Source organism: Mauremys reevesii, linkage group 10, assembly GCF_016161935.1.
Source record: "Mauremys reevesii isolate NIE-2019 linkage group 10, ASM1616193v1, whole genome shotgun sequence".
Taxonomy (NCBI): Eukaryota; Metazoa; Chordata; order Testudines; family Geoemydidae; genus Mauremys; species Mauremys reevesii.
This window is the reverse complement of record NC_052632.1, coordinates 74,751,367-74,775,061: the sequence shown is the minus strand read 5'-3', so window position 1 is coordinate 74,775,061 and position 23,695 is coordinate 74,751,367. Positions and strand designations below refer to the sequence as shown.

Here is a 23,695-nt window from a genome sequence, read left to right as displayed (position 1 = left end):
GGAATTAAAGGTATTTTTAGATCAGAACAATCTGAACTCTGACCACTAAGCTGCAAGTTGATGAGTGTATTATCAGTGTTGGAATTCTGAGTGAGACCATAATGGGGAGAGTCAGCCTCCGCCAGCACATGTCTCTCACTATTACAGGGCTTGAAAAACTGTCAGCCTCTCGAGCGCCGAGCTAGAAATAACTGAAAAGTTATTGCATGTAGTAGCAACTGAAAGGCGGGCTCTGCTGCAGCTTCTCTCAGTAGAGGCACCCATGTGCTGCAGAGACTTATGGATCTTGGGGAAAGGACGGGATGCAGCTTTTCAGCTGCTGGAGCTAAAAAGGGAGGGGAATGAATAGTTCCCTTTAAGCTAACACCACTGATTATGTTGGATAAGCAGAAAGGGTTCTTAGTGCTTGCTTGTTTGCTGTACCCCTTGTGCCTGTTACATAAGAATGGCCACACTGGGTCAGACCAAAGGTCCATCCAGCTCAGTATCCTGTCTTCCAACAGTGACCAATGCCAGGTGTCCCAGAGGGAGTGAACCTAACAGGTAATGAGCAAGTGATCTCTCTCCTGCTGTCCATCACCACCCTCTGACAAACAGAGGCTAGGGACACCATTCCTTACCCATCCTGGCTAATAGTCATTAATGGACTTAACCTCCATGAATGTATCCAGTTCTCTTTTAAACCCTGTTCCACTCTGCCTCCCCCAGACCACGTGTCTGCTTTTCACCCGGACTCCACAGGGCTATGGTTAGAAAGCTTCAGCTCTGCGCCTGTGCTTGGTGCAATCTGCAATGTGTGGGCCAGGGACATGGCTGGAAATAGACTTTTGGTATAAAACACAATGAAGAAACAGTTTCCATGCTTAGAGCTCAAATGCTCAGTAGCCTGAGGCCATGACTATACTGGAAAGTTTGCATGGGTTTAACTTACATCCGTTTTTAAACCAGTTTTAGTTAAGCTGATACATACTCCTATGTGGACACGCTTGTTTTGATTTAACATCAGTTCCCAGCCACTTTTATACCAAAACATGAGCATCCACACAGGGCTTTGTGCATTGCTGGAGTCGCATCTTGGGTTAAACCAGTGCAAATTTCTCATATATATAAGCTCTTAAAGCACCAGAATGATTGAAACAAATTCCAAGTTCGGAACCTCAGAAAAAGAAACAGCTTTCATTTCAGTAGGGAGTTCGTTTCCTTCTCAGCCAGCCAGTAACTTCTGGTGAGAAGGATCAAATGCATGGCAATCGTAACAAAACTTAAATCAAAATGATGAGCTGAGCTTGCTTTTCCCAGCCCAGAAAGGAGCAAGGACTGCGGAAGGACAAGTCAGACCAGTGCTAGTTTTCCTCCCAACTCCAGCGATGAGGGGAAGATTCAGCTTTGGACAGTTTTCTATAATTTAGTTTCCTCCGCAAGGAGGAGAATTTGTCTCCCAGGACTTTCCTGAGCCCTGCGTTGTCTCTGGGGAAGGGCAGATCCTTCCTCATGGTGGGGAGCTGCCCTGTAAACATTTCCCACTTAGCCAGGGCATCCACGGTTTTGTCCACTTGAGCCAGCTCCTCCTCAGAGACGTTCTTCTCCAGGGCAGCGATGCATGTTTCCAGCCATAGTTCATAATCTTTAATGATATCTGTGGACTTGGTGGTCCTGCCCAGCTGCGGCTGGCTGTGCGTGTCAGCCGGAGAAACAAACTGCTGGTCGTGCTCCAGCTCCTGCCCAATGGAAAAGGCTTGGCTGCAAGTGTCTGGTGTCAATGGCTCAGACAGGGAAGTTAAAGGCTCAGAGTCATTCTCACAGCACATCCCAGAGTCTGAGCTGAATGGCAGGAGGTCCTCTGATGTTGATAGGTCTGACTCTTGACTAGGCCAGGTAGACAATACAGTTTGTATCCAAGCATAGAGTTTCTGTGGTGAGGGAAAAGGTTTTCATGTTAGAGCGACTTAGCGCAACAATGTAAGTTGGCCACGATTTTCAAAAGTGCCAAGTAATCTCAGGTCCCTCAATTCTGGGGTGTTTGTAAGACACTTTAAAGGCGTGTGATTTCCAGGAGGTGCTGAGCACCCACTCTAAAAACTGGGCCCCTTTTAGGCATTTCAAGTTGGGCATCCCAAAACTCAGACATCCCAAATCACTAGGCACCTTTTAAAATCTTGACCGTACAGTAACAAGAATAGAATAACATTTCTAGCATCCAAATATCATTCAGGTGAAACTGGGCCTGGAATACTTAAAAATGCTTTCACAGCCTGTGGTTCTGCACCATTCCTTGCAGTCATTGCTGCTAGAAAAGACTGGGACTAAACTCCGCATGAGTACCTTACAGATGATGGTAGAGAAGTAGCTGTGTACTCCCCTGGTGTTACCCCTGCTGCAAGAATCTGTGTGCCATATAATCTGTGTAAAGGCAACACAAAAACAAGTGCCATCTCTCTAGAGGAAGTTAGGTTACGTTAATATAAATGCTCCTGAGGCAAAGCTAAGGAGTCTTGTTTCCCGAACACGTTCATTCCTATTTAGCATGCATTTTCAGCCTCAAGAGCAGCTCTTCATCTCTTCACTTGAAATACATATAAGGAAAGGCTGGGCTCTAGGAAAGAATTAATAGAAAATAATATTTTAAAAGGAAATCTCAGAAATGTTTCATGCTGTAATATGTCAAACAGCTGCTTGCTTCTGGCACACTTTCCTTAGGCTTTTGGGAATTCATCAAAGCACTTGACAGTTGCCAACTGATAAAATTTGGTCTCCTTGTCTATTTAGCTGGCATACATGTTGATTCTTTTTGTTCCTTAGTGTTCACATCCCCCACTCCTATCTTCTCACATACTGATGTATTTTACCTTTGTTTTCTGTTACTCCCCAGCTGGTATCTCTGCAAAGCGATACACTTCCTCAAGCAAATACAGTGGTAGCAGTTAGAAAATATTAGCATGGGGCTGGCAGTTAATGTATGAATTATGTGAGTGTACTGTGCTTTCTGCTCCTAGTGAGGATGGTGCTGTGCATGGTCCAGCAGAGGGCATCAGTGTTGCACTCTGGCTAAGTCTCCAGGCCTTATCAGCATTTGCAGAGGTCCCTTGCCAGAACTTTCCATTCCCTCTTCTATAATTGCCTTCTTTCCCCAGGCCAGTGACAGAAGCAATACGGAGACCAAGTTGAGTGGGTGGAGGCAAGGCAGCCATGTTCCCTATTTCAGTCTCTGTGTGAAGCCCTGGCAAAAAGTTTTGTACAGGCCAGGGTGCGGGAACAATTTGTATAGTGAGGGTGCTGAGAGCCATTGATCCAAACTGTAAACCCTGTGTAGATAATGGGAACCACTTCAAGCCGGGAGTGTGTACAGGGATGCATCTGAACAGTTGAGATCCCCTATAGCCAAGAAAAAATGCCAAGGGAAGACTTTCTTTCCGCCTTGCTGTGATCACAATTATACAGTTAAAGCCAGCTGTGCACACACCCCGACCACCCATGCACGTGTTCAACAGACCATGCATCAGAGCCTGCAGAGGGGCCAGAGTGGAGGGAGGGGCAGTGATGCTGTCTGAAAGCTGCAGCTACACCCTGGATTTTATCATGGCTCTTTAAGACATCAGTGAAACTCCAGAATAATCAGAACCACTCAGTCTAAAACCACCTGAGGGGGGGAAACATGTATCCAAACAAAAAGATAGCTGAAGCCAGGACATCCACACACAGATGTTGGGTAGAGATGTGTGAATAAGGGATGTTTCTGTTCGCAGGTAATTCGAGGGGGGAGAGGGGGGGACGTTTTGGGTCTACCTGACAACTAAATTTTTGTTTTAAATTGGCAAACCAAAAAGTAGGGGAAACAATTAACTTCAGATTAACAGAGACATTTTGTTTTGACAAATCAAAACATGTACTTTTGATCCTGATCATTTTAAAACCTTTTTGATTTTTATATCAAATTGAAGGAAATTCAAAACTCGGTCATTTAGAACCAAAAATAACTTAGAATTTCAAAAATGTCAATGAAACATTTTGATTAGGTGAAACTGATATGAAGTTACAAAATGCTTTGGTGTTGCCAAATCTGCATTATTATCTTTTTTACAGGAAAATTCAACCAGCTCTAAGGTCTTGCTCATTTCAAGTCAAGAAGAGGGAAGAGTTGTCCCTGAAATCCCTGTCATGGGGGCCGGGGGGAGTGGAATCCTTTTTCTATCTTTCAGACTCTGTGGTGCATTTTAAACAAGCTATTTAAGGGTTTGTGTGGTTTTAGCTTCATTTTTCTATTCTGCTGCTTAGCCAGTTGGGGGCATGATGCACACGCTTATCTGCAGGAGCCTGTGAAATCCACGGCCCTGGGAAGGCAGCTGGTCTGCCTGCTCAGCATGCACTTGAGCACTGCTTGAAGTCCACTTTTTGACATTACAAGGGAACAGTGCTACTCAGAGTTTAGTACAGGGTCAGCCTGTCCTCGTCCGCAGCAGTGGCATCTCCATCAGTGCACAGTAGGCTAGGCAGGAGCAGTTTGACCTGGTGATGATGATTATAGGTGAGAAAACTGGAACTGAGCGATTTGCAGAGGGCAGAGAGAATAAAGCCTCTGCCTAAGGGACTGCTGGGGTGTCATCATCTGCAATTAACTGCCATTTGCTGCATTCTGAAGGGGGGAAAGGAAAAATATCTTTCATAGTGAACTGGAGAGAAGTCAGCCCTAGCAGGACTGATTTACATCAGCCAGGGAGGGAATGAACTCCACAGAGACAGGGATATCCCCTGCTTCAAGCCAAGTCCTGCCACACCCCAATCTGAGCATCATTAATCCATTAATGGGTCTTATTAACCAATTCTCTTCCCAACGGCTGGGGCTGGCCGAGCAGTAAGTTAGGGCTCATCTTTGCTGCAGTGTTAGCTCGAACTGTAACTCGAGCATTGCCCGACCCAGCTCCTGTTTGCACGCCCATCTCTAGCTTGAGTTGGTGCTTTAAACTTGAGCTAGCTGGCAGGGCCGGCTCCAGCGTTTTTGCCGCCCAAAGCGGCCAAAAAAACCCCAAAAGCCGCATTCGGCGGCACTTCGGCAGCAGGTTTACCGCACCACTTCATTCTTCGGCAGCAATTCGGCGGCAGGTCCTTCCCTCTGAGAGGGACTGAGGGACCCGCCGCTGAAGACCCGGACGTGCCACCCCTTCCTCTCGGCCGCCCCAAGCACCTGCTTGCTGTGCTGATGCCTGGAGACAGCCCTGTGAACTGGCCCAGCAGGGTGCTAATGCAGTGGGGCTGCAGAGACTTGAGTGTTTTGCCGTGTGACTGCTCTCACTCCAGCTAGCCCGAGCAAGCCCTTAGGGTCTGGCTACACGGAAATGCCCGCAGCAGTGTCTCTCTCAGGCCGGGGCTACAGGCAGGGGCTTGCGCTACGGCACTAAAAATAGTAGCATAGACGTTCCTGCTTAGTTCTCTGAAACCTACCCCCACCCTGCGTTTCAGAGCTCAGGCTCCAGCATGAGCAGGAACATCTACATGGCTATTTTTAGTGTCATTGCGCAAGCCCGAATCTGTAGTCTCAGGCTCTGAGACTCAGTGCCCCAGAGTTAGTCGCTATTCAGTTTCTCTTCTATACTAGAGTTTTGAAGGGAAATGTTGCAGGGGGATGTTCGCCACGCAGAACAGCTTGTGACGCACTAAGGGAAACAGGGAAACTTTGTGTTACTTAAGTGCAGCCTGGACTTTTTTTTTTGCTCTAAATTGGTCAAGATAAAACAAACCCTGGCTGATGTCAAAATAGAGCGTATTTGAGTGCAAACTCAAATCAATTAACTGCAGAGTTCATCCTCTTACGGAAAGATTGCCTACCTCCACCTGCTGCCCCTTCTGCCCGTGGCCCGTGCTGCCGTTTCTGGCCTTGGCAGCATTATCTGATATGGGGAAGGCACAGCTTTGTGCCAGGCATTAGCCATATTGCTTCTGATCTGGGCTGTTGTGCAATTTAGGGAGATTGGTTCCTCAACTGGAAGAAGCAATAACTCAAGGTAAAGCTGATTGCAAATGCAGGGCATTGGATAGCCCTGGCCTCTCAGAATGTGCTTTGCAAGCAACTTTGCTTTCTGGTATGATTTTGCCTCCATAGGCTCAGTGCCCTCTGCTGTCATGTTAGCCATTTAACCTGTCTTTCTAGGCACTTAGATACTGCATTGATGCTGGCCCTATAAGCCCCTTATGGATATTATCACAACTCCACTATATAGCCCTGCATGTAGTCGACTCAAGTGGCGTCTTTATTGTCCTGGAGGCAGTTGTGTCAGTAGTGGGGGAGGAGCGAGCTGGCTCCTCTTTTTCGGGGTTTCTTTCAGGGTGGCTGCGGGGAAGCTGAGTTAATTACAGTAGTTACGGCAATGAAACGGGTGCGGAGGGAAACCAGGTATGGAAACATTTAATTCAGATTGTGTTTCTCTGCCTTGCAGAGGGCACTTGGCTGCTAGTGTTGCTCTGGCTTGTGTTAGCAGCAGCCCAGAGAGGCCGGGTCTGAGGACCGCTCAGTTCTGGATGTAGAGCAGATGGCCCAAGATCTAGATGAAGAGCCCTAGTTCTAGCCTCGCCATCTCAGTGACTGGCAGCACAACCGGGTAGTGTGTTCTCCCCAAAGCATGGTGAAGTCCTTCCGTGTGAATGTGTCTGACTTCCAAGCTGAACGAGAACTTGGGGCAGGGGAGAAAAGAACCTAGAAAACTTCCTGGAACGGCACAGCTAACTTTATACAAGGTGACCATTCAATGCACCGAAGTTTAAAATAGGCAAGCCTGGAAAAATCCAGTCTCTGAAGATGATGCATGTGCTAGGGAACTAATAAAATCATGTAGAAGATGGGGCATTTAGCATGAGTTGTAGGCTTGCTTATTTTGATGCTTTACGTAATACACCTGTCCTAAGACTAGAGTCCAGCGCTTTAGCTATTCAAGGGAGATACTATTTCCAGCATTAAGGGGCAGTGATGGCATCTAAAGCTAGTTGTGCTATTAGCATTTCCTTGATGGGCCAGGAAACCCTGCTGTCACACAGCACTGTCTGAGCAGAGGACTGGGACCCAGGAACTTCCACACGCTAACCACACTCCTCACATTGCTCGTGTCCCTTTCCCTTTGCCTCTATTTTCTCATTAGTAAAATGGGGAGAATAGTTTTGTGCTCGGGTGTTGTAATATTATTGTTTGCAAAGAGCTTTGGAGATTGTGTTTAAAGTGCTAAGAATTAGTCACAGTGAATGTGTACGGGATACCCACCCTCTCTATTTTGGATCTTGTGTTAAATATCTTTGTAACTCGTGCCAAATGCCAGGAGAGAGCTCTGTGTATTTCTAAGTCCGGCCCTTACTTTAACATGGCAGCCAGAGGTGTGATCCGCAGATGGGCTACCTGGCTGGAGAACGTCTTGCTTTACCCCTTTGCCCCAAGAGGGCTCAGCGGTCCGTCTCTCACCCTGTAGCGCTCGATGAGTTTGAAGCCCGCAACGTATTGCAGTTTCCTGAGGCAAACTGGGCAGGGCTCCGGGGGCCGCAGCAATGCTTCGTCCAAACTCAGCACGCCTTGCATGATGCATTGTAGCCATCTGCAGTTCCCCAGGCCAATCAGGTGGCAGATCTCATGACACGTAACCTTTCAGGAAAACAAAGTCGCTTTGTTGTTAAAAACCAACCAACCAACCAAACTTTCACCACAACCTCCTCTTGCTCAATCCTGCCTCGTTCAGGGAGGTGAAAGAGGAATCCAAGCTCCTTGTTTGTTCAATCATGGACATGCGACAGACTTTTCCACTAATGCACTCCAACCCTGACATAGAGGGATGACCCTTTTCTGGGGCGAGAGGGGAACTCAGTACCCTGAATCCCAGACTGTCCCTAGAGGCAATGTCCATGCATGGGCTGAGAAGGGAGAGTTTGGAGGATGTTTTAGTAAGGAGCTGAGAGAAGATCCTTTAGGTGGCACACAGGCATAGGTAGGGCACTACCAAATCCACAGCCATGAAAAACACGTCCGGGACTGAAATCTGGTCTTATGTGCTTTTATCCTGTACTACAGAGATTTCACAAGGGAGATCAGCATTTCTCATTGGGGGTCCTGACCCAAAATGGAGTTGCAGGGGGGTCACAAGGTTATTTTAGGGGGGGTCACGGTATTGCCACCCTTACTTCTGTGCTGCCTGCAGAGCTGGGCAGCTGCTGGCTGGGAGTCCAGCTCTGAAGGCAGCGCCTCGGCCAGCAGCAGCGCAGAAGTAAGGGTAGCAGGACCACAACCCCCCCCCACACACACACACACAATAACCTTGCGACACCCCCTTTCCCCTGCCCCAACTCCTTTTTGAGTCAGGACCCCTACAATTACAACACTGTGAAATTTCATGATTTCAGCTATTTAAATCCGAAACATAGGTTCCTTAAAACCCTATGATTGTGTAATTGATGAAAATGGATTGTGAATTTGGTACAGCCCGAGTCATAGTCCCAGGAACACTAGGGAGCCACTTGCATCACCTTCTCCTTCAAGGGGAGGTGTGACTTGTGCCATTGGTCTCTGAGGGACACATACTGTTCCACTGGGGGCAGGAGGGGAACAGTTAAGAGACCCACATCTGTAACAATGCCCACCCCAAGTTATTACCAGAGACAGAACCTGGGTCCTTCCGTGCCACAGCCCAGGCTAATACAATTTGAGTTAGCTGCCCTGAGCTAGTACCAGACCCACTTAATTCCCAGCCTTCCAGCTTCTGGACAGCCTCTGCTGCTTTCAACTTCCTGGGCAGTTGTCCAGCATGAAAGATGTTGATGACTGAGAGTCTCTCTCCTTCCCCTGCCATCCGGTCAGGCTGCCTCTCTCTCCCAATCTGATCCATAGGGAGCTAGGGAAGGAGCCCAGGGCAGGGAATGCCAAGTGCCAGCTGGGGAAGCAGAGAGGGAGGGAGCCAGCCCTGCAGCAGCAGGAGCTGCTACTATTGCTCACAGGCCACCCCTGTGAGGAAATACCACATGCCAGAAGCGCAGCTGGGGAGAGCATAGGAGATGTCTCAGAGGGAACACTGGAGTGGAGATGCCTATGGGGATTATGAACATATTTGCCTATAGAGATATGTGTAAACTTTTCTCGGGCTCTTTCTGATGAGCTCTCACAGGCAGGTCTGGCAGGGATTAGCGCCAGGTTTTCCTCCGCTGTGGACACCAGCCACTGGAGGGAGATGCAATTGCATACACCTTGCCTCCTGCATCCATCACAACGTTGGATACGCAACTCTGCTACGCTGCCTGTGAATAGACTACCAGACTACGAACGACGACTCGGGGATGGAGAAGGTATTACCCATTCATCCACCTACTGCCGGCCAGGCAGTACCGTCTAGTGTCTTGAGCATGAGACTGGGAGCCAAAAATGACTTGGTTCCTAATCCCAGCTCTGCCACACACTTGCAGAGTGAAGTAAGGCAAATCGCGTGACCTCTCCCTATCTGTAAAATGGAGATAAGACCCAATTCCCTCCCAGAGCCCGGGCTACAACCCAGGAGTCCCAGCTCCTGCTCTAACTACTAGACTTCTCTTGCAGGGGTGTTGTGGGGAATGTTCAAGCAGTGCTTTGAAGGTGTAAAGTGTTATGTGAGCATAGGAACGTTGCTGGAACTTTCAATGGCTTTTGCTAGGTTGGTGTCACTCCTCTTTCAGGGAACTGTCACAAGCTGCTGTCACATAACCCCCACATTGCAGGACATTGGCTTCTGTGTAGGTTGCTAACCGCACCTTGCAACACTGAACCATCTCCAGCACACTGAACAGCAACGGCCGGTCTCGGGCCTTCTCGGTGACCTCGCGCAGCTCCTCTCGCCTGGTAGCTGGATTTAAGGTGGTGCAGCCTGGCTGGGGGAAACTGCCAGAAAACCTGGCAAAGCTGCAGACACCCACTTCTACAGAAAGAGACAAATAAAAGTGAGACAGGTCCTCTTAGCCTTAGGCCCCATGATGGGAAACTGCCTTAGCTTCATCCAAAATAGCCCTTCACCCTCTACTGCACTGAATGTGGGATTATGTGCTCCCCTAAAGGCTTAAGAACATAAGAACGGCCATTCTGGGTTAGACCAAAGGTCCATCTAGCCCAGTATCTGGTCTTCTGACAGTGGCCAATGCCAGATGCCCCAGAGGGAATGAACAGAACAGGTAATCATCAAGTGATCCATCCCCTGTTGCCCATTCCCCGCTTCTGGCAAACAGAGGCTAGGGACACCATCCCTGCCCATCCTGGCTAATAGCCATTGATGGACCTATCCTCCATGAATCTATCTAGTTCTTTTTTGAACCCTGTTAGTCTTGGCCTTCACAACATCCTCTGGCAAGGAGTTCCACAGGTTGACTGTGCACTGTGAAAAAATACTTCCTTTGTTTGTTTTAAACCTGCTGCCTATTTCATTTGGTGGGCCCTAGTTCTTGTGTTATGAGAAGGAGTAAACAACACTTCCTTATTTACTTCCTCCACACCACCAATCAGTCATGATTTTATAGACCTCTATCATATCCCCCTTTAGTCATCTTATTAATCTCTCCTCTTATGGCAGCTGTTCCATACCCCACTCATTTTTGTTGCCCTTTTCTGAACCTTTTCCAAGTCCAATAATCTTTTTTGAGATGAGGCGACCACATCCGCACACAGTATTCAAGATGTGGGTGTACCGTGGATTTATACAGAGGCAATATGATATTTTCTGTTTTATCTATTTCTTTCTTAATGATTCCCAACAATCTGTTCGCTTTTTTGACTGCCTCTGCGCACTGAGTGGATGTTTTCAGAAAACTATCCACAATGACTCCAAGATCTTTCTTGAGTGGTCACAGCTAATTTAGACCCCATCATTTTATATGTATAGTTGGGATTATGTTTTCCAATGTGCACTACTTTGAATTTATCAACACTGAATTTCATCTGCCATTTTGTTTCCCAGTCACCCAGTTTTGAGATCCTTTCGTAGCTCTTTGCAGTCTGCCTGGGACTTAACTATCTTGAGTAGTTTTGTATCATCTGCACATTTTGCCACCTCACTGTCTACCCCTTTTTCCAGATCATTTTTGTATAGGACTGGGCCCAGTACAGACCCCTGGAAGACACCACTATTTACCTCTCTCCATTCTGAAAACTGAGCATATATTCCTACCCTTTGTTTCCTATCTTTTTAACCAGTTAGCAATCCATGAAAGAACCTTCCCTCTTACCCCATGAGAGCTTACTTTGCTTAAGAGCCTTTGGTGAGGGACTTTGTCAAAGGCTTTCTGAAAATCTAAACACACTATATCCACTGGATCTCCCTTGTCCACATGCTTGTTGACCCCCTCAAAGAATTCTAGTAGATTGGTGTGGCATGATTTCCCTTTACAAAAACCATGTTGACTCTTCCCCAACAAATTATGTTCATCTATGTGTCTGACTTTGTTCTTTACTATAGTTTCAACCAGTTTTCCCGGTACTGAAGTCAGCCTTACTGGCCTGTAATTGCCGGGGTCACTTCTGGAGCCCTTTTTAAAAATTGGCGTCACATTAGCTATCCTCCAGTCATTTGGTACAGAAGCTGATTTAAATGATAGGGTACAGATGACAGTTAGTAGTCCTGCAATTTCACATTTGAGTTCGTTTAGAACTCTTGGGTGAATACCAGCTGGTCCTGGTGACTTATTACTGTTTAGCCACCAGCTTGTAGCTAGTCAGCCTTCCCTGCCTGGACCAACAGCCTCTTGGTGGCTTTGAGCCCTGAGCTCCCATGCCTTACATTGGGAAATCCTGTTTCCTACGACTGGGGTGTTGATTGAAGTTGTGGGGGAGGACCTGGCTACTCTGCCTTCCAAGCAGTGGTTTAAGGTAAAGCGCTTTCTTGTTCATTCCCCGCATGGGAAGAATACGGGATGTCACTTGCACCTTGTCCTGGCAGGAATTTGCCAAAGGTGAAACTCCAAGTCTCACAAGGGTACAGGTCCAAGAGAGTGAGTCCAAGGACGCACAGGGCATCTGGAGGCTTGTTGTTCTTCAAGAAGGTCAGGATCCCATCTGGATAAAGGGGAGAGAGAAGGTAAAAATCCAGTCCCCCATTTCTACTGTCCCTGGGATGGAACTTGGAGTCCAAGCCACAAGCTGGTGGAGGTGCTGAACTCAATATCCAGGGTGAAGGGGGTGGTCCTCTTCCTTGCTCTTTATCACCCATTCCCTCTACTCTGAGCACCAGTAGACCTGGCTTCCCTAGAGATGCTGCTGCACTGAATAAAGCTAAAAGGGATTTCTAAGGACAAAGAGACAATGAGTGAATCCTGTGCCAAGCCACATGAAAGAAAGGAAGGATGGGTCAGAGCACAGAATTTCCCTGTGGGCACCTCAGCCCTGACCTGCAACAGCCCTACTGTTCCAGCACTGGGCCTTTCCGGAGCATGCACTGCCAGCTGTACCAAGCAGCGTGGCAGTCTTGCATTGTGGACCAATGGTCACGCAACACTAGCCTGGCAACCAGCAAACCCATTGCACCTGAGACCTAACTGCTATTTGAACTCCCATTTCCTCATGTGAAAGGCTAGTGCATTAACCCACCCCAGGCATTCATTTAATTTGGCTTTAGGCAACAAATGAGGGAATGACATAAAATAGTCAAACAGAACGAAATCTAAAAGCACGTTACCTTCTCTGAGGGAAGGTGAGCAGCAGCTTTTACCTTGCAAAACTGACTTTACAGATTAAAAACTATGAAAAATAAAAACCTAGAGGAAAAAGTATGATGAGCACTGCCCTCCTGGTTAGTTACTGTGGTGGTTTGCAGTCCCAAAAGCTGGGTTTTCCATGGAAACAGGATTTCTCCCTCTTCCCTCCCTTCCTCCTCTGTGTAGGCAGAGAAGTGAGATCACAGGCATTTCCTAAGGGAGCGGATGTGGGCCGAGACTGTCATGAGCCAGTGTGCCAGACGGGCTTCTCTGCTGGCTCCGCTCTTATCCCTCCTTACCTGTGTGGAGCTGAACTCTGTCTGAATCCTGGCTCTGTCGATGGCAGCAGCGGATGGAGGAGATGGGAACAGAGGGAAGGCACTTGACACGAAGGCCCAAGAAGAAAGACTCTAGGCAGCTTCTGAGGGAATCCAGCAGCGAGATCCCAGCAGGCTCTTCAATTAGATCTAAGAGCAGAAGCATCGATGTCAGTTACTTGTATGACAGGGGCAGGTCAAAATGTCTTAAGGGATTTCTCTAGGGCTAGTCAAAGGTATGGTAAGGGGTTAGCTCTGCAAGGGTCTTTCAGGGCGGCTGCCAGGTCTCTCTGCAGCTAGTCATTCAGACTGGGGGGTGTTTCTCAGGGACAGGCTGCTTAGGGGATTAGGTGCTGTGGGGAGTATCTGTCTAGTCATTTACAGGGCAGGCCACTGAAAGAAGTTAGCTCTATGTGGGGTGTCCAGGAAGTCATTTGGGGGCAGGCAGGCCAGGCAGAGAGCTTAGCCGTGTGTGGGGGCGTATCTCTGGGATCACTTTCTTAGTTCACCATTTTGTATGTATTTCTTTCCAGTTATACATGGAGAAACCGCTCCCAAGGGCACATAATGCCCTTGGGGTGGGACCCAATCGCCAGTTGTCAGCAATGGCTCTTTACTGTGGATCGAAGGCAGCCCTTAGCACCACTATGCATGATCACTCGCAGGTTACCCAAATGTAAAGGTTGTCCAAAAAGGCCTTGCTGTGGCATTGGCCATTCACAGTCTCAGCCCTTGGACAGACGAGGCTGAGGTAACGATGGAGTGTTGACAATGTTTAAAAAAAAACTAACTCCCGTTTCTTTAAAGGTGTCCCACATCAAAGAAGCTGTGGCTCTTGGCCTGCGTTACCTATCGGCTGCAGGTATATGTGCTTCTGGCAGAAACTCTGCTTCTTCGTTAACATGGAGTGATAGAAGGTCTCGAAGTCCTCAGGGGCATCAGGATGGCTGAGGAGCCAGTCGAAGGCAGTCCTGATCAATAGAGTACAGAAGAGTGTCCTCTGAGGGTTGTATGCTTCGGAGAGGAAAAGTTTCTCTGCGCTGGAGAAGGCTTTGGCATAGAGCTCCTGGAGGGCAGGGTTGGTAGAGATGAGTGCGTCCTTCAGAGCTCGGGGCCCAAAGCTGAATTCCTGAGCATGTCTGCACTGCAACATTGCTGACAGGCCCTGGGGCTGTGGCACTGCCTGTAGAAAGTGAATCAAATCATCAGCATTTAGTCTCACAGGGGACCTGGGGATTTGCACTTGGGTAAATCTGCCTAACGATTTCAGCTGAGATCACTGGGTGCTCAGAGTTCTGTGGTGCTGCTGGTTTGGAGTCCTATACCTTTGTGGTAATATTTGTTACAGGAGTACTCTGTGTTTATCTATATGTAAATAGTTAATAGATAATGAACCAGTGGATGGCAGGCAAGAACGTATAACACAGTTCCTGGGTTCTGAGAGCCCACTACCGATAGCTTCCTCTAGCAGCTTTTTACACTAACAGTAAGGCATTCATTTGCTTTATCCATAGCCATCTAGCTAGATACTTACAGGGCCCCATCTCTGTAATGTCTGAGCACCTTCATGCAATGCAGTAAACGTTACAAGGAGGTAAACACCCTGCAAATCAAAGCCTGCAGCCGAAAGGCATGATATTCCCAGAATACTACGTTATTTCCAGGTTCCTCGCTGGGGGCATGTCTAGACTTACCTGCGGAGCGATCAATCCAGCGGGGGTAAATTGACCACCGAGCGCTCTCCCGTTGACTCCGGTATTCCACTGGAGTTAGAAGCGTTGGCGGAGATGACAGGGAAGCATCAGCAGTCAACCTACCACAGCGAAGACACCGCGGTAAACAGATCTAAGTATGTTGACTTCAGCTATGCTGTCCAAGACTATCCATCCCAGATGGGACTCCTTAAATTAGTGGTTATTGAACCCAATACTCATTAAATACAATTAAAACAGATACATAGGTAGATTTTGTGAATGTAAAAGTAATGTGTAGAGAGGAAATGGCCAAGAAGTTTGGAACTGAATGAGTAGTGGGGGCAAAAGACATATCTGGCTTCAAGACTAAGCTTGATAAGTTTATGGAGGGATGGTATAATGGGATATTCTAATTTTGTCAATTAATTCGTCTTTGACTACTAGCGGTAAATATGCCCAATGGCCTGTGATGGGATGTTAGATGAGGTGGGATCTGAGTTACTACAGAGAATTCTTTCCTGGGTGTCTGGCTGATGAGTCTTGCCCACATGCTCAGGGTTTAACTGATCGCCATATTTGGGGTTGGGAAGGAATTTTCCTCCAGGGCAGATTGGCAGAGGCCCTGGGGGGTTTTCGCCTTCCTCTGCAGCATGGGACACGGGCCACTTGCTGGAAGGTTCTCTGCACCTTGAAGTCTTTAAACCATGATTTGAGGACTTCAATGGCTCAGACACAGGTTTGATACAGAAGTGGGTGAGTGAGATTCTGTGGCCTGCATTGTGCAGGAGGTCAGACTAGATGATCATAATGGTCCCTTCTGACCTTAAAGTCTATAATTCTATAATTTACACTGAGCCCAGGGCATGCTGGGAAATGACTTTGGGCCTTTGTCAGTGCTGTGGAAATAGCCATGCAGTGCAAACGTGGTCAACATAGCTCACAGTTGGGAGTCTTCCTCCTGAGTCCTTGGTTCAAGGAGCTGCCCAGTCGGCTGGACACAACAGAATGAAAATATTCAAACAGAAAAGAGAAGCATTTCCTTGACAGCTGTGAAACCATGTCAAGGAAAACTGAGGAATGCTGGGGATAGATGCCAACAGCCTGTCCATGAAGAGGAAACCAGCAGAACACACAGCTCAGTTTTCCAAAGCTTGTGTCTCTGAAATGCAGGAGACAAGACCGTGATAAACATCTTGGCATGTCTGCAGCACAGGGAATACAGCATCCCAGCCAAGAGTGCTGCACCAGGAAACTGACTCTTGCAAATGCAACACCACCTCCATGTGTACAGCTAGATAATGGCACCTGCAGCCGTATTTCTGTGGAGTTAGCGTGAGGCCCTATAGGGTAGCGCTAACAATAATTCATTAATTGTTAATAAATACCATGGGCCAAATTTTATATACGATTTATATACTTTTCTGTATGTCCTACATGCTTTACAACTAAACAAGTAACCTTTGGAAAGACTAACGTGTGTAAACAAGCATTAACAGTGACTCATTCCATGTGGCCTTCCTGAGGCTGAAAAGGAGAGCTCCAGAGAGGGCAAAGGATGAGCAGTATCTCTTTGTGTCTGCAAGCCTCGGATTCCAACAGCCCCAATGCCTTGGATTGCACAGGGCACAGTAGTACGGAGGGAGGCAGTGGGGGCCTACTCCAATCAAAGCTTTACATTCAGAAACCATCTACAACACTGTGCCCAGCCCTCTGGATCTGCCAAGGGATGGATCCATAGATTCCATGGGCGGAAGAGACCATTGTGATCATCTAGTCCGACTTCCTGTATAACACAGGCCATTGAACTTCCCCAACATAATTCCTAGAGAAGATCTTTTAGAAAAGCATCCCACTTGCTGCAAACTATTGACCAAGGTGAAGATGCAAATCTATGAGTTTTGCGTGCTGGCATCCCTGCTCTCTGGTTCAGAAACACGGGACTACGTACTCTAGGCACATCAGGAGACTGAACAGCTTCCATGTGAGATGCCTGCGCAAGAACTTGAAAATAAAGTGGGAAGACAAATACCAAGCACAGAGGTGCTGGAGCGTGCAGCACTGACACACTTAGAAACCACTATTAAGAAGAGGAAGTTGCAATGGCTCGATCATGTTGGGAGAATAGGAGGAGACCATATCTCCCAAGAATATTTTGTACAGAGATTCATGACGGCTCTAGAAAGCGGAGTCGCCCTATATGGTGATACGACTGTGTGCGCAAAAATGATATGAAGTCGTTCAACATCAATGTAGAAAGCTGGGAGGAGCACGCACAAACCCATCCAATCTGGAGGGAACATCTGGCACTGGGTGCAGCTCAACATGAAGCGGCTTTGATCCAGAGGATGGAAGCAAAGCAAGAAAAAAAGAGCAGCATGCTACAAACTTGGTCTCCATTTCAGACAACACATGGATTTGTGAAACTTGTAACAAGCTGTCACTCTCAAACTCTGCTTGTCAGCCATAAGCAGATTCATCAGGCACCTAACTAGACCTCTGACGTGCACGCCCTGATCCAGTGGATTGACGGTTGCCTAGAGATATACACACACATAGAACCAAAGGCTTTGGCTTTTCATCTCTCACGCTCCAGACCAGCAAAGACTTGGAGCACTGAAGAAGTCTTACAGGAGCTGTAAGATGAGCTGTAAGACTCCAGCCTAGGCACTGCTATCTGGATGAGCAGATGCCACAAGATGGGACCTTCTGAGAAGAACATTAGCTGTTTGTGGTGTAAGTGTGGCTTTTGTTGGTACCTCAGGTCTTCACACCATATTGTACATATTATACAACTACTTTTACTGGGGAGTTCGTGACTTGAACTTTGTTCTAATGGCTGATATTTTCCCCAGGAAAGCTCCCTAAAAATACAGCTTCATCTCTCAGTTGGGTATAGTCATTATATTCCCTCCAGAGCTGACAGTTATCCATAAATGGTTCTACATGCAATTCAGCTGCTCATAAATTATTCTCTTTGTAAATCAGCTACCTATAAATTATTCCCTGTAATTGACAATTACTTATGAATTATTCTTGTTCTAATTCTGTAAATTATTCTCAATATATTGACATTTCTCCCTAGGATAGATGTGTTTTGGAGGTGACAGTAACGGCATAATTGAGAACATATGTAGAATAAAACAGCACAAGTACTGAGAGGAGACAGGATTGGGCCCTGGCTGAACAGATTATATGTAATGTTGGTCTGGTGGGAGAAAAAATGCCCAGCACCCATGGGATTTGCTCAGCACTTTCCATGATCTAGCCCTAAGCTGGGTTTAGGTCACTTAAAAACCACCATCTAAGCTGTTTCTTTTATACATTGTTCTGCTCACTTTCATACACACTATGGATTTCAGATTCAGAGAAGGGATCTTTGGGATTTTGTTTCTTCCCCTCTGAATTTCTGTGAAGTGTTTAGAGGTGAATTAATTTAACTAGGCACTTTGAATGTCTGAGGGATGCTAGCTGAGTCTGTTAAAACTGATTAATTGGTTAAATTAGGTGCTCTACTGTAAATAAGTAGTCCTAGTGCAGAAAATTCATAGCCTATCAACCTAAATGAAAACGCCAGAGTGCATATAAAGAACATTAGCTAATTATCAGCAAATGCTCTAATCACTCAGTAGGTCCCTTCCCGAGATCTGCAATCAGTGCTTGCTACTGCTGCTTTCAGATCATCCTCTTATTTCCAGTACAAAGGGAGATGCAAGGCCGAAGGCAATTTGCTCAATTTGTTGACATGTATTGAAAAAGACTTTTTGACTAAGAGGCTGAACTCTTGATGTATAGGAGAGTCAAGGTCTGTGAGAGGAAGGGAGAGCACTAAGAGAAGCCAGGGTGTTTAACCCTCATGCAAACAAAATTTGCATTCCCCTGGCCCCAGTGGTATTTGCCTACACATACTCCCGAGCTTAGGCTGATGCATCGTGCCCTGAGTGGGCCTAGCTGTTGAGGTCAAAGGAGTACAAACTTTTTGCCGGGTTCAATCTTGAGGGGTAGTGAAGACCTACTACTCCCACTGGCTTCAGAAGAAATTGATGGTGCTCAGCACCTTGCAAGATCAGGCTCCTCTGCTCAAGGAGAAAATAAAATGCACCCGGGCCCAACTCATCATTACTGTCTCAATGGAAAGTACCACCCAATCAGGACTGTTGTTTTACACCCACTTTGCACTGGGGTAAATGACTACTGAAGGTGCAGGGCCTTGTGTGCTTCATGCCATAAGAGTAGATTAAAGAGTCCTGTCCCCACAGTTACCACCTGATTCTGCTCAGACTTATTTTCCTGGAGACATTACAAATGTTTGTCACCTTGAAACAGATGCTTCATTTAGTCTCCCTGGCAGGAGTCATTCCCATCGCTGAGAGGGTTTCCCATGCATACATATGCATTACTGGTAAGACAATTTACCGGTCGCATTGTACCTGTTATTGGTCTGCTTTATTATTGCATGGGGGAGGGAATCCTCCAAGTCCTTACTGAATCATCTCATGCAGCTAGCTGCATTGAAGTCAAAGAAATAACTCATGAGTAAAGGTTTGCAGGATTAAGGGCTAGATTTGTAATGGTATTTAGGTGCCTAAAGATACAGATAAGGTTGAACGGTTTCACGGGGAGCCCCTTGCTTTTGTTTTATTTATTGAAAAGGAGAAAAGGGTGGATTCCAACACAGACTCCTTCGGGTATTAATATGTATTAAGCAGATCCATTACCCTAACTTCATTCTTCTCTCTCAAGGGTTTTATACGTTCTGTTTCCCGATGGATCATGTTATAATAATTCTTTGCCCTCTTCTATAGCACCTTCCGTCTGCTGAGCTCAAAATATTTTACCGACATTAATTACAGCCTCACAACCCTCCAGCAGGTAGGATGAATGAAATGTGGGACTTACTGTCTCTGTTAGTATTTTATATAGTGTTGGACCAAATAGTCACCAAAAGAACTGGTGAGTAGGTCATTTCATTCAGTTTTTAATAGGCTATTTCTTCCGGTGCTCATTTTAATGTGTATGGGTAACACCTTCAACAGTGCCTAAGTCACTTCTGTGCTTTTGAAAATGCTACTGTGTGTGTATATATGGTGGTGTGGCTGCATTCTCCCTTCCTTGTTCCTATAGGAGATACTGTTGGCTACTTCATATCAGGGTGTCAAAACTAGGAGAGGGGCAAAGTTGTCAATGGATAGAATGTTTTGTGTGTTACATCCTGCAAAGTCAGGAGGGGATTGGAAGACACGGTAGAGCATATAGAGCTGTGAAAAGTCAGGGGACAAGAGCAATCCCCTGTCCCATAGCAAACTATGCCACTATTTCACATGCAACTGATAACCAAATATGCACACACACCAGATCATCTAACAGAACCTTTTTAAATAGAAAAATCTTGCTGAAGTACCACCATTCACCGCTCAGGGCACCTTAGTCTTCTCTAAACATGTGTAGATAGACCTAATGCTTCTACAGACGGCCCCTAGTAGTTTCCTGAATGTTTTAAAAGTTTAAATAAAATTGCAGTGTTATCATAATGGTTTAACATACACATCTGTACTCTGACTTATCCCTTTGACAGTTGTTATGGTAATATTTCATTTTTATTTAAATACAGATGCATTGCACTGATGCCCAAAGTATTTTACAAACATTAAACTATACCTTGCTTATTGCATCAAGCTGAGTTATTTTACCAATTTTGCAAATTAGGACTCTGAGGCACACCAACTTGCTGTGACTTGCCTAAAGCCACATAGCCAGTGGCATACCTGGGAATAAAATCCCAGATCTCATCTAACTTGGTGCTCTAAGCACTGGACTGCATTTTTCTTGCATAAAATCCCTTAAGCATAGTTGATAAGGCATATCTTCAAAGAATTATTTTAAATAAACTGAAAATGTAAAAGCACGTCCTTGTTTTGATGACAAGGGGCTAGCATTTGCTTTGATTCATGCTGGGGTTCAGGGCTCCTCAATGTTACCGCCTCCATGTATCTGACTCCTATTCTGGAATTTATTGCTCAGCGCTTCCCTTGTAATGAAAGAGGTGCTGGTGGTCCAGCCATTTTTTTACATTCATAACTGCTGCCAAGCCCGGAGGTGCTGGGGCCATGAACTGCCAAGCCTCCAGGGACAGGGGCTCAGCTCTGGCACAAATTAAGCCGTAGGGCTGCCCCACCCCTGTGCTAGCAGCCAGGCACGGGGAGCACATCCCTTGCAGCAGCTCCCTGGCCATTCGGAGACCAAGGTAGCAGGGCAGGGCGCCTGGGCTACACCGGGATCCTAATCCCGCCTTCCTGAACAGCTGTTGCAGGAACATTCCGGCAGCAGCCTCCAGCCCCTGGAGCCCAGGCAGGCAGTGCGGCTGCCCGGGACTCCCTTGCAGGCTGCATTCCCACCCTGGGGGGAGCTCCGGCCGGAAAGGAGACACCGGCGGCATAGACTCTCCGGCACCAGGCGGAGCCCCAGAAGGGACCCAGGGGTGGAGAGCAGCCTGCAGTGGCAGCGCCAGCCCCTCGGGGCAGAGGGGTCCCGCTCAGGGCAGTTAGGGACCTGCTCTCCCCACGAGGGGCGTGAGCTCGCTATTCTGCACACCGGCATGTGTTCCCCTGCGCTGCAGCACGGGCGCGCCGGCGTTAATCCCCCGCAGGGGTGGCTGCATTTCCCCTCGGCCGCACCGTCTCTCCCTCCCCGTTATCTGTCTCCGAGGGGCGGCCCGCGCCGCTGGATCCCGGGCTGCAGGCGGGGACGCCCGGGGCGCCGCTTTGCAGGAGCGGGACTTACCCGGGGGAGCAGCGGTCGGCGCCGGGTCTGCAGCGGCTGGGCCGGAGCGGAGGCGAGAGACACGCGCTGGGTGAGTGGGGACGGGGAGGCTCCAGGACTCGTGACGTCTGTTCTGGGGCGGGGGGGTCCGTGGAGAGCTGGTGCTGCGAGACCGGGGGGCGGGGGATCTGCGCCTTCCCGGGGAGGAAACGGGCCGCGTTGGCCGGCCACGAAGCGCCCCCCCTCCCCCCGCACCCAGGGCACCCGCGCACGGGAGATTCCCAAAGCGGGTGGCGGGGTGAATGTCTCTCCCTGCGGTTCGGGTTCCCGGAGCACGTGTCTGCAGCGATGCCAGCTCCGAAGGCTCCGAGCCCAGGGCAGGGTCTGGTCACACCGGCGCTGCTGCGGTTAAGGGGTGCCGTTTAGACGGCCTGGCGTCAGTCTATGGGGTCTGACACGACCACGGGGATCCTCGGGAGTTCTGGCTCGGCTCTGTGGTGCGTCAGAAGAGCGTTTCCATCAGGCGGGGGAGTGGGGGGAGGGACTTTGCTTTGATCACTTTTGCCTCTCAAAGGACATACTAATTGAGGATCAATTACAAACCCCTGGAAGGGATAGTCATTGTGGGATAGTCATTCCAGGACATCCCAGGATCCCATGCTGTGGAAGAGCAGTGCCCTGGCTGTTCTCAGCCCAGGGAGGTGTCAGCCCAGATGATGGGGGAAGAGGTTTGGTGGAACAGTGTAGGGAAAGCAATGTCTCCTCTTAGCCTCAGGGAGGAGGCTTTCAGGTAAGGGCTCTAGGCTGGGATGGCATTGACCATGCCCAGGGTGGATAGTCTCAATTCTGCCCTAGCCCCGATGGCTAGTCGTGTGTGTAGCTCAGGGATTGGGGGATGGATGAGAGCAAAGAAGTCGTGTGCCTGAATGAGCCTGGGGCTGAGCCATGTGATGATGCCCAGGAGTACTAAAGCCCTCTTGAATGTCATCTTCTAATGAGAAATTAATAAAGCCACATCTGCCTGGAGACCAGCGCTCTGCATACTTGGTTCTGCAGCATATCACAAGATCAGGAGTGTGAAAGCTGGTGTTTGCATTTGGCTCTAATATACACTGTGCCGTTCCCATCCTGTGTCCCACGTGGACTGGGGGCTTCGCTCTGTCCCTGTGAATTATTTTACACCAGGAACACTGAGTCAGTTAATAGCTGTTCTAGAAAATGTTACTTACGTTAGAGAAATTGATCTCATTTCCTTTGTTTCTTGCTTTATTCTCCAGGACGCTGACCCCCCATTTGGATCTTAGCAAGCTAATAAGCAGGGAAGGGAAGGAAAAGCATCTGATAGGGGCCTTGTCTTTCTGTCTAAGGTGGGTAGAAGTAGCAGGCAGGGTTGTCAGGAGAAGCTGCACCACAGAATTTGTTGTCTAAGTGTAGCTTGTGGGCCAAATGCTGTCAGTTCAAAATGACACCTGCAGGCAATGCAGGAGCTTGGTAGGCAGTGTTCAATCTTGGTGTAAGCAGTGTGGTTCCAGAAAAGGACAGGATGCCACATACAATGCTCTGTCTCCATCAGAGCAGCCAAACCATGGCATTACAAAGCCTAAGGCATGGCCTGGCTAAGGCAACAGGCAGAACTACTACCCTCTGTAGTCCTACATGGCGCAGTCCTCTTAATGCTGCCTGCCCTGGGGTGCAAACTGGGTGAGGGCAGCAAAGTGTTAAACTGCAGTGGACCCAGGTAATTAAACCAGCTCCTCCAGTCCCTGCCACACTTGTAAAACCCTCAGCTGTAGGCAGGACACGAGAGAGCAAGGAAATAAATCAAGAGGTGGCTTTGGCAGGCTCTTGATCCTGGCTATAGCGACAAAGGGGGTGAGGCTCTGAATGCTAGAGCTAGCGGAAGGGAGAAGTGGCAGTGAAGAGAAGGCTCATTCCATGGCCTGTTTTCACACTATGTGAGAGAGAGAGAGAGAGATACGAGAGGCAACGGGAGATATGGACTCTAACAGCAGCTGAATCTCTGCCCCAATTAGCAACACTCTGTTGATCTCCGACAAGATACGTTGACTTATGGCCCTCCGAGGATTAGGCTCAATGTGTTTGTTTTTCCTCCGGAGCTGACTGTGCAATGGACGTTTTCTGGGGACGAGGATGCTGGTAAATTTGCCAGTTGTGCCATTCTGTTTTCCTTCAAGACCTTCAGCGTGGGTACAGCTACACTGTGTTTTAAAACCTGCAGCAGCAGCGAGTCTCAGAGCTCAG

At 47.9% G+C, this 23,695-nt stretch overlaps 1 protein-coding gene and 1 long non-coding RNA gene across 6 annotated transcripts in view; one reads left to right on the top strand and one right to left on the bottom strand.

Moving 5' to 3' along the window:
• Positions 1–1,171: 1,171 nt before the first annotated feature.
• AMZ1 (archaelysin family metallopeptidase 1) lies at positions 1,172–21,939 on the bottom strand. Of its 3 annotated transcripts, none has more exons than XM_039492096.1 (8): positions 21,455–21,939; positions 14,678–14,796; positions 13,833–14,166; positions 12,966–13,133; positions 11,900–12,028; positions 9,742–9,905; positions 7,439–7,615; positions 1,172–1,910 (listed from the first exon to the last, which is right to left on the bottom strand). In XM_039492096.1, the coding sequence occupies exons 3-8, from the start codon at positions 14,134–14,136 to the stop codon at positions 1,344–1,346; spliced, it is 1,509 nt and encodes a 502-aa protein (XP_039348030.1). In that variant the 5' UTR covers positions 14,137–14,166; positions 14,678–14,796; positions 21,455–21,939; the 3' UTR covers positions 1,172–1,343. The 3 variants fall into 3 exon arrangements, with proteins under 3 accessions (XP_039348030.1, XP_039348032.1, XP_039348031.1); XM_039492098.1 differs by lacking the exon at positions 1,172–1,910 and adding an exon at positions 4,242–4,630; XM_039492097.1 differs by lacking the exon at positions 1,172–1,910 and adding an exon at positions 5,421–5,648.
• The window catches only part of LOC120373535, a 30,837-nt gene continuing 23,945 nt past the window's right edge, over positions 16,804–23,695 (top strand). Inside the window, exons 1-2 of one of the 3 annotated variants that reach the window (XR_005585574.1) lie at positions 16,804–17,410; positions 19,480–19,546. This is a non-coding gene — a long non-coding RNA (uncharacterized LOC120373535). Of the gene's footprint in view, positions 17,411–19,027; positions 19,077–19,479; positions 19,547–21,147; positions 21,525–23,695 lie in introns of those variants that run through there. The other 2 variants (XR_005585573.1, XR_005585575.1) reach the window with 2 other exon arrangements.

Coding starts and splice junctions, on each gene's coding strand:
- AMZ1 (XM_039492096.1), bottom strand. CDS start 14,136: ATGTTGCAGTGCAGACATGCTCAGGAATTCAGCTTTGGGCCCCGAGCT. Junction 9,906..11,899: donor CAAATTCCTGCCAGGACAAG/GTGCAAGTGACA, acceptor CTCTTTCTGTAG/AAGTGGGTGTCTGCAGCTTT. Junction 7,616..9,741: donor AGATGGTTCAGTGTTGCAAG/GTGCGGTTAGCA, acceptor TTTTCCTGAAAG/GTTACGTGTCATGAGATCTG.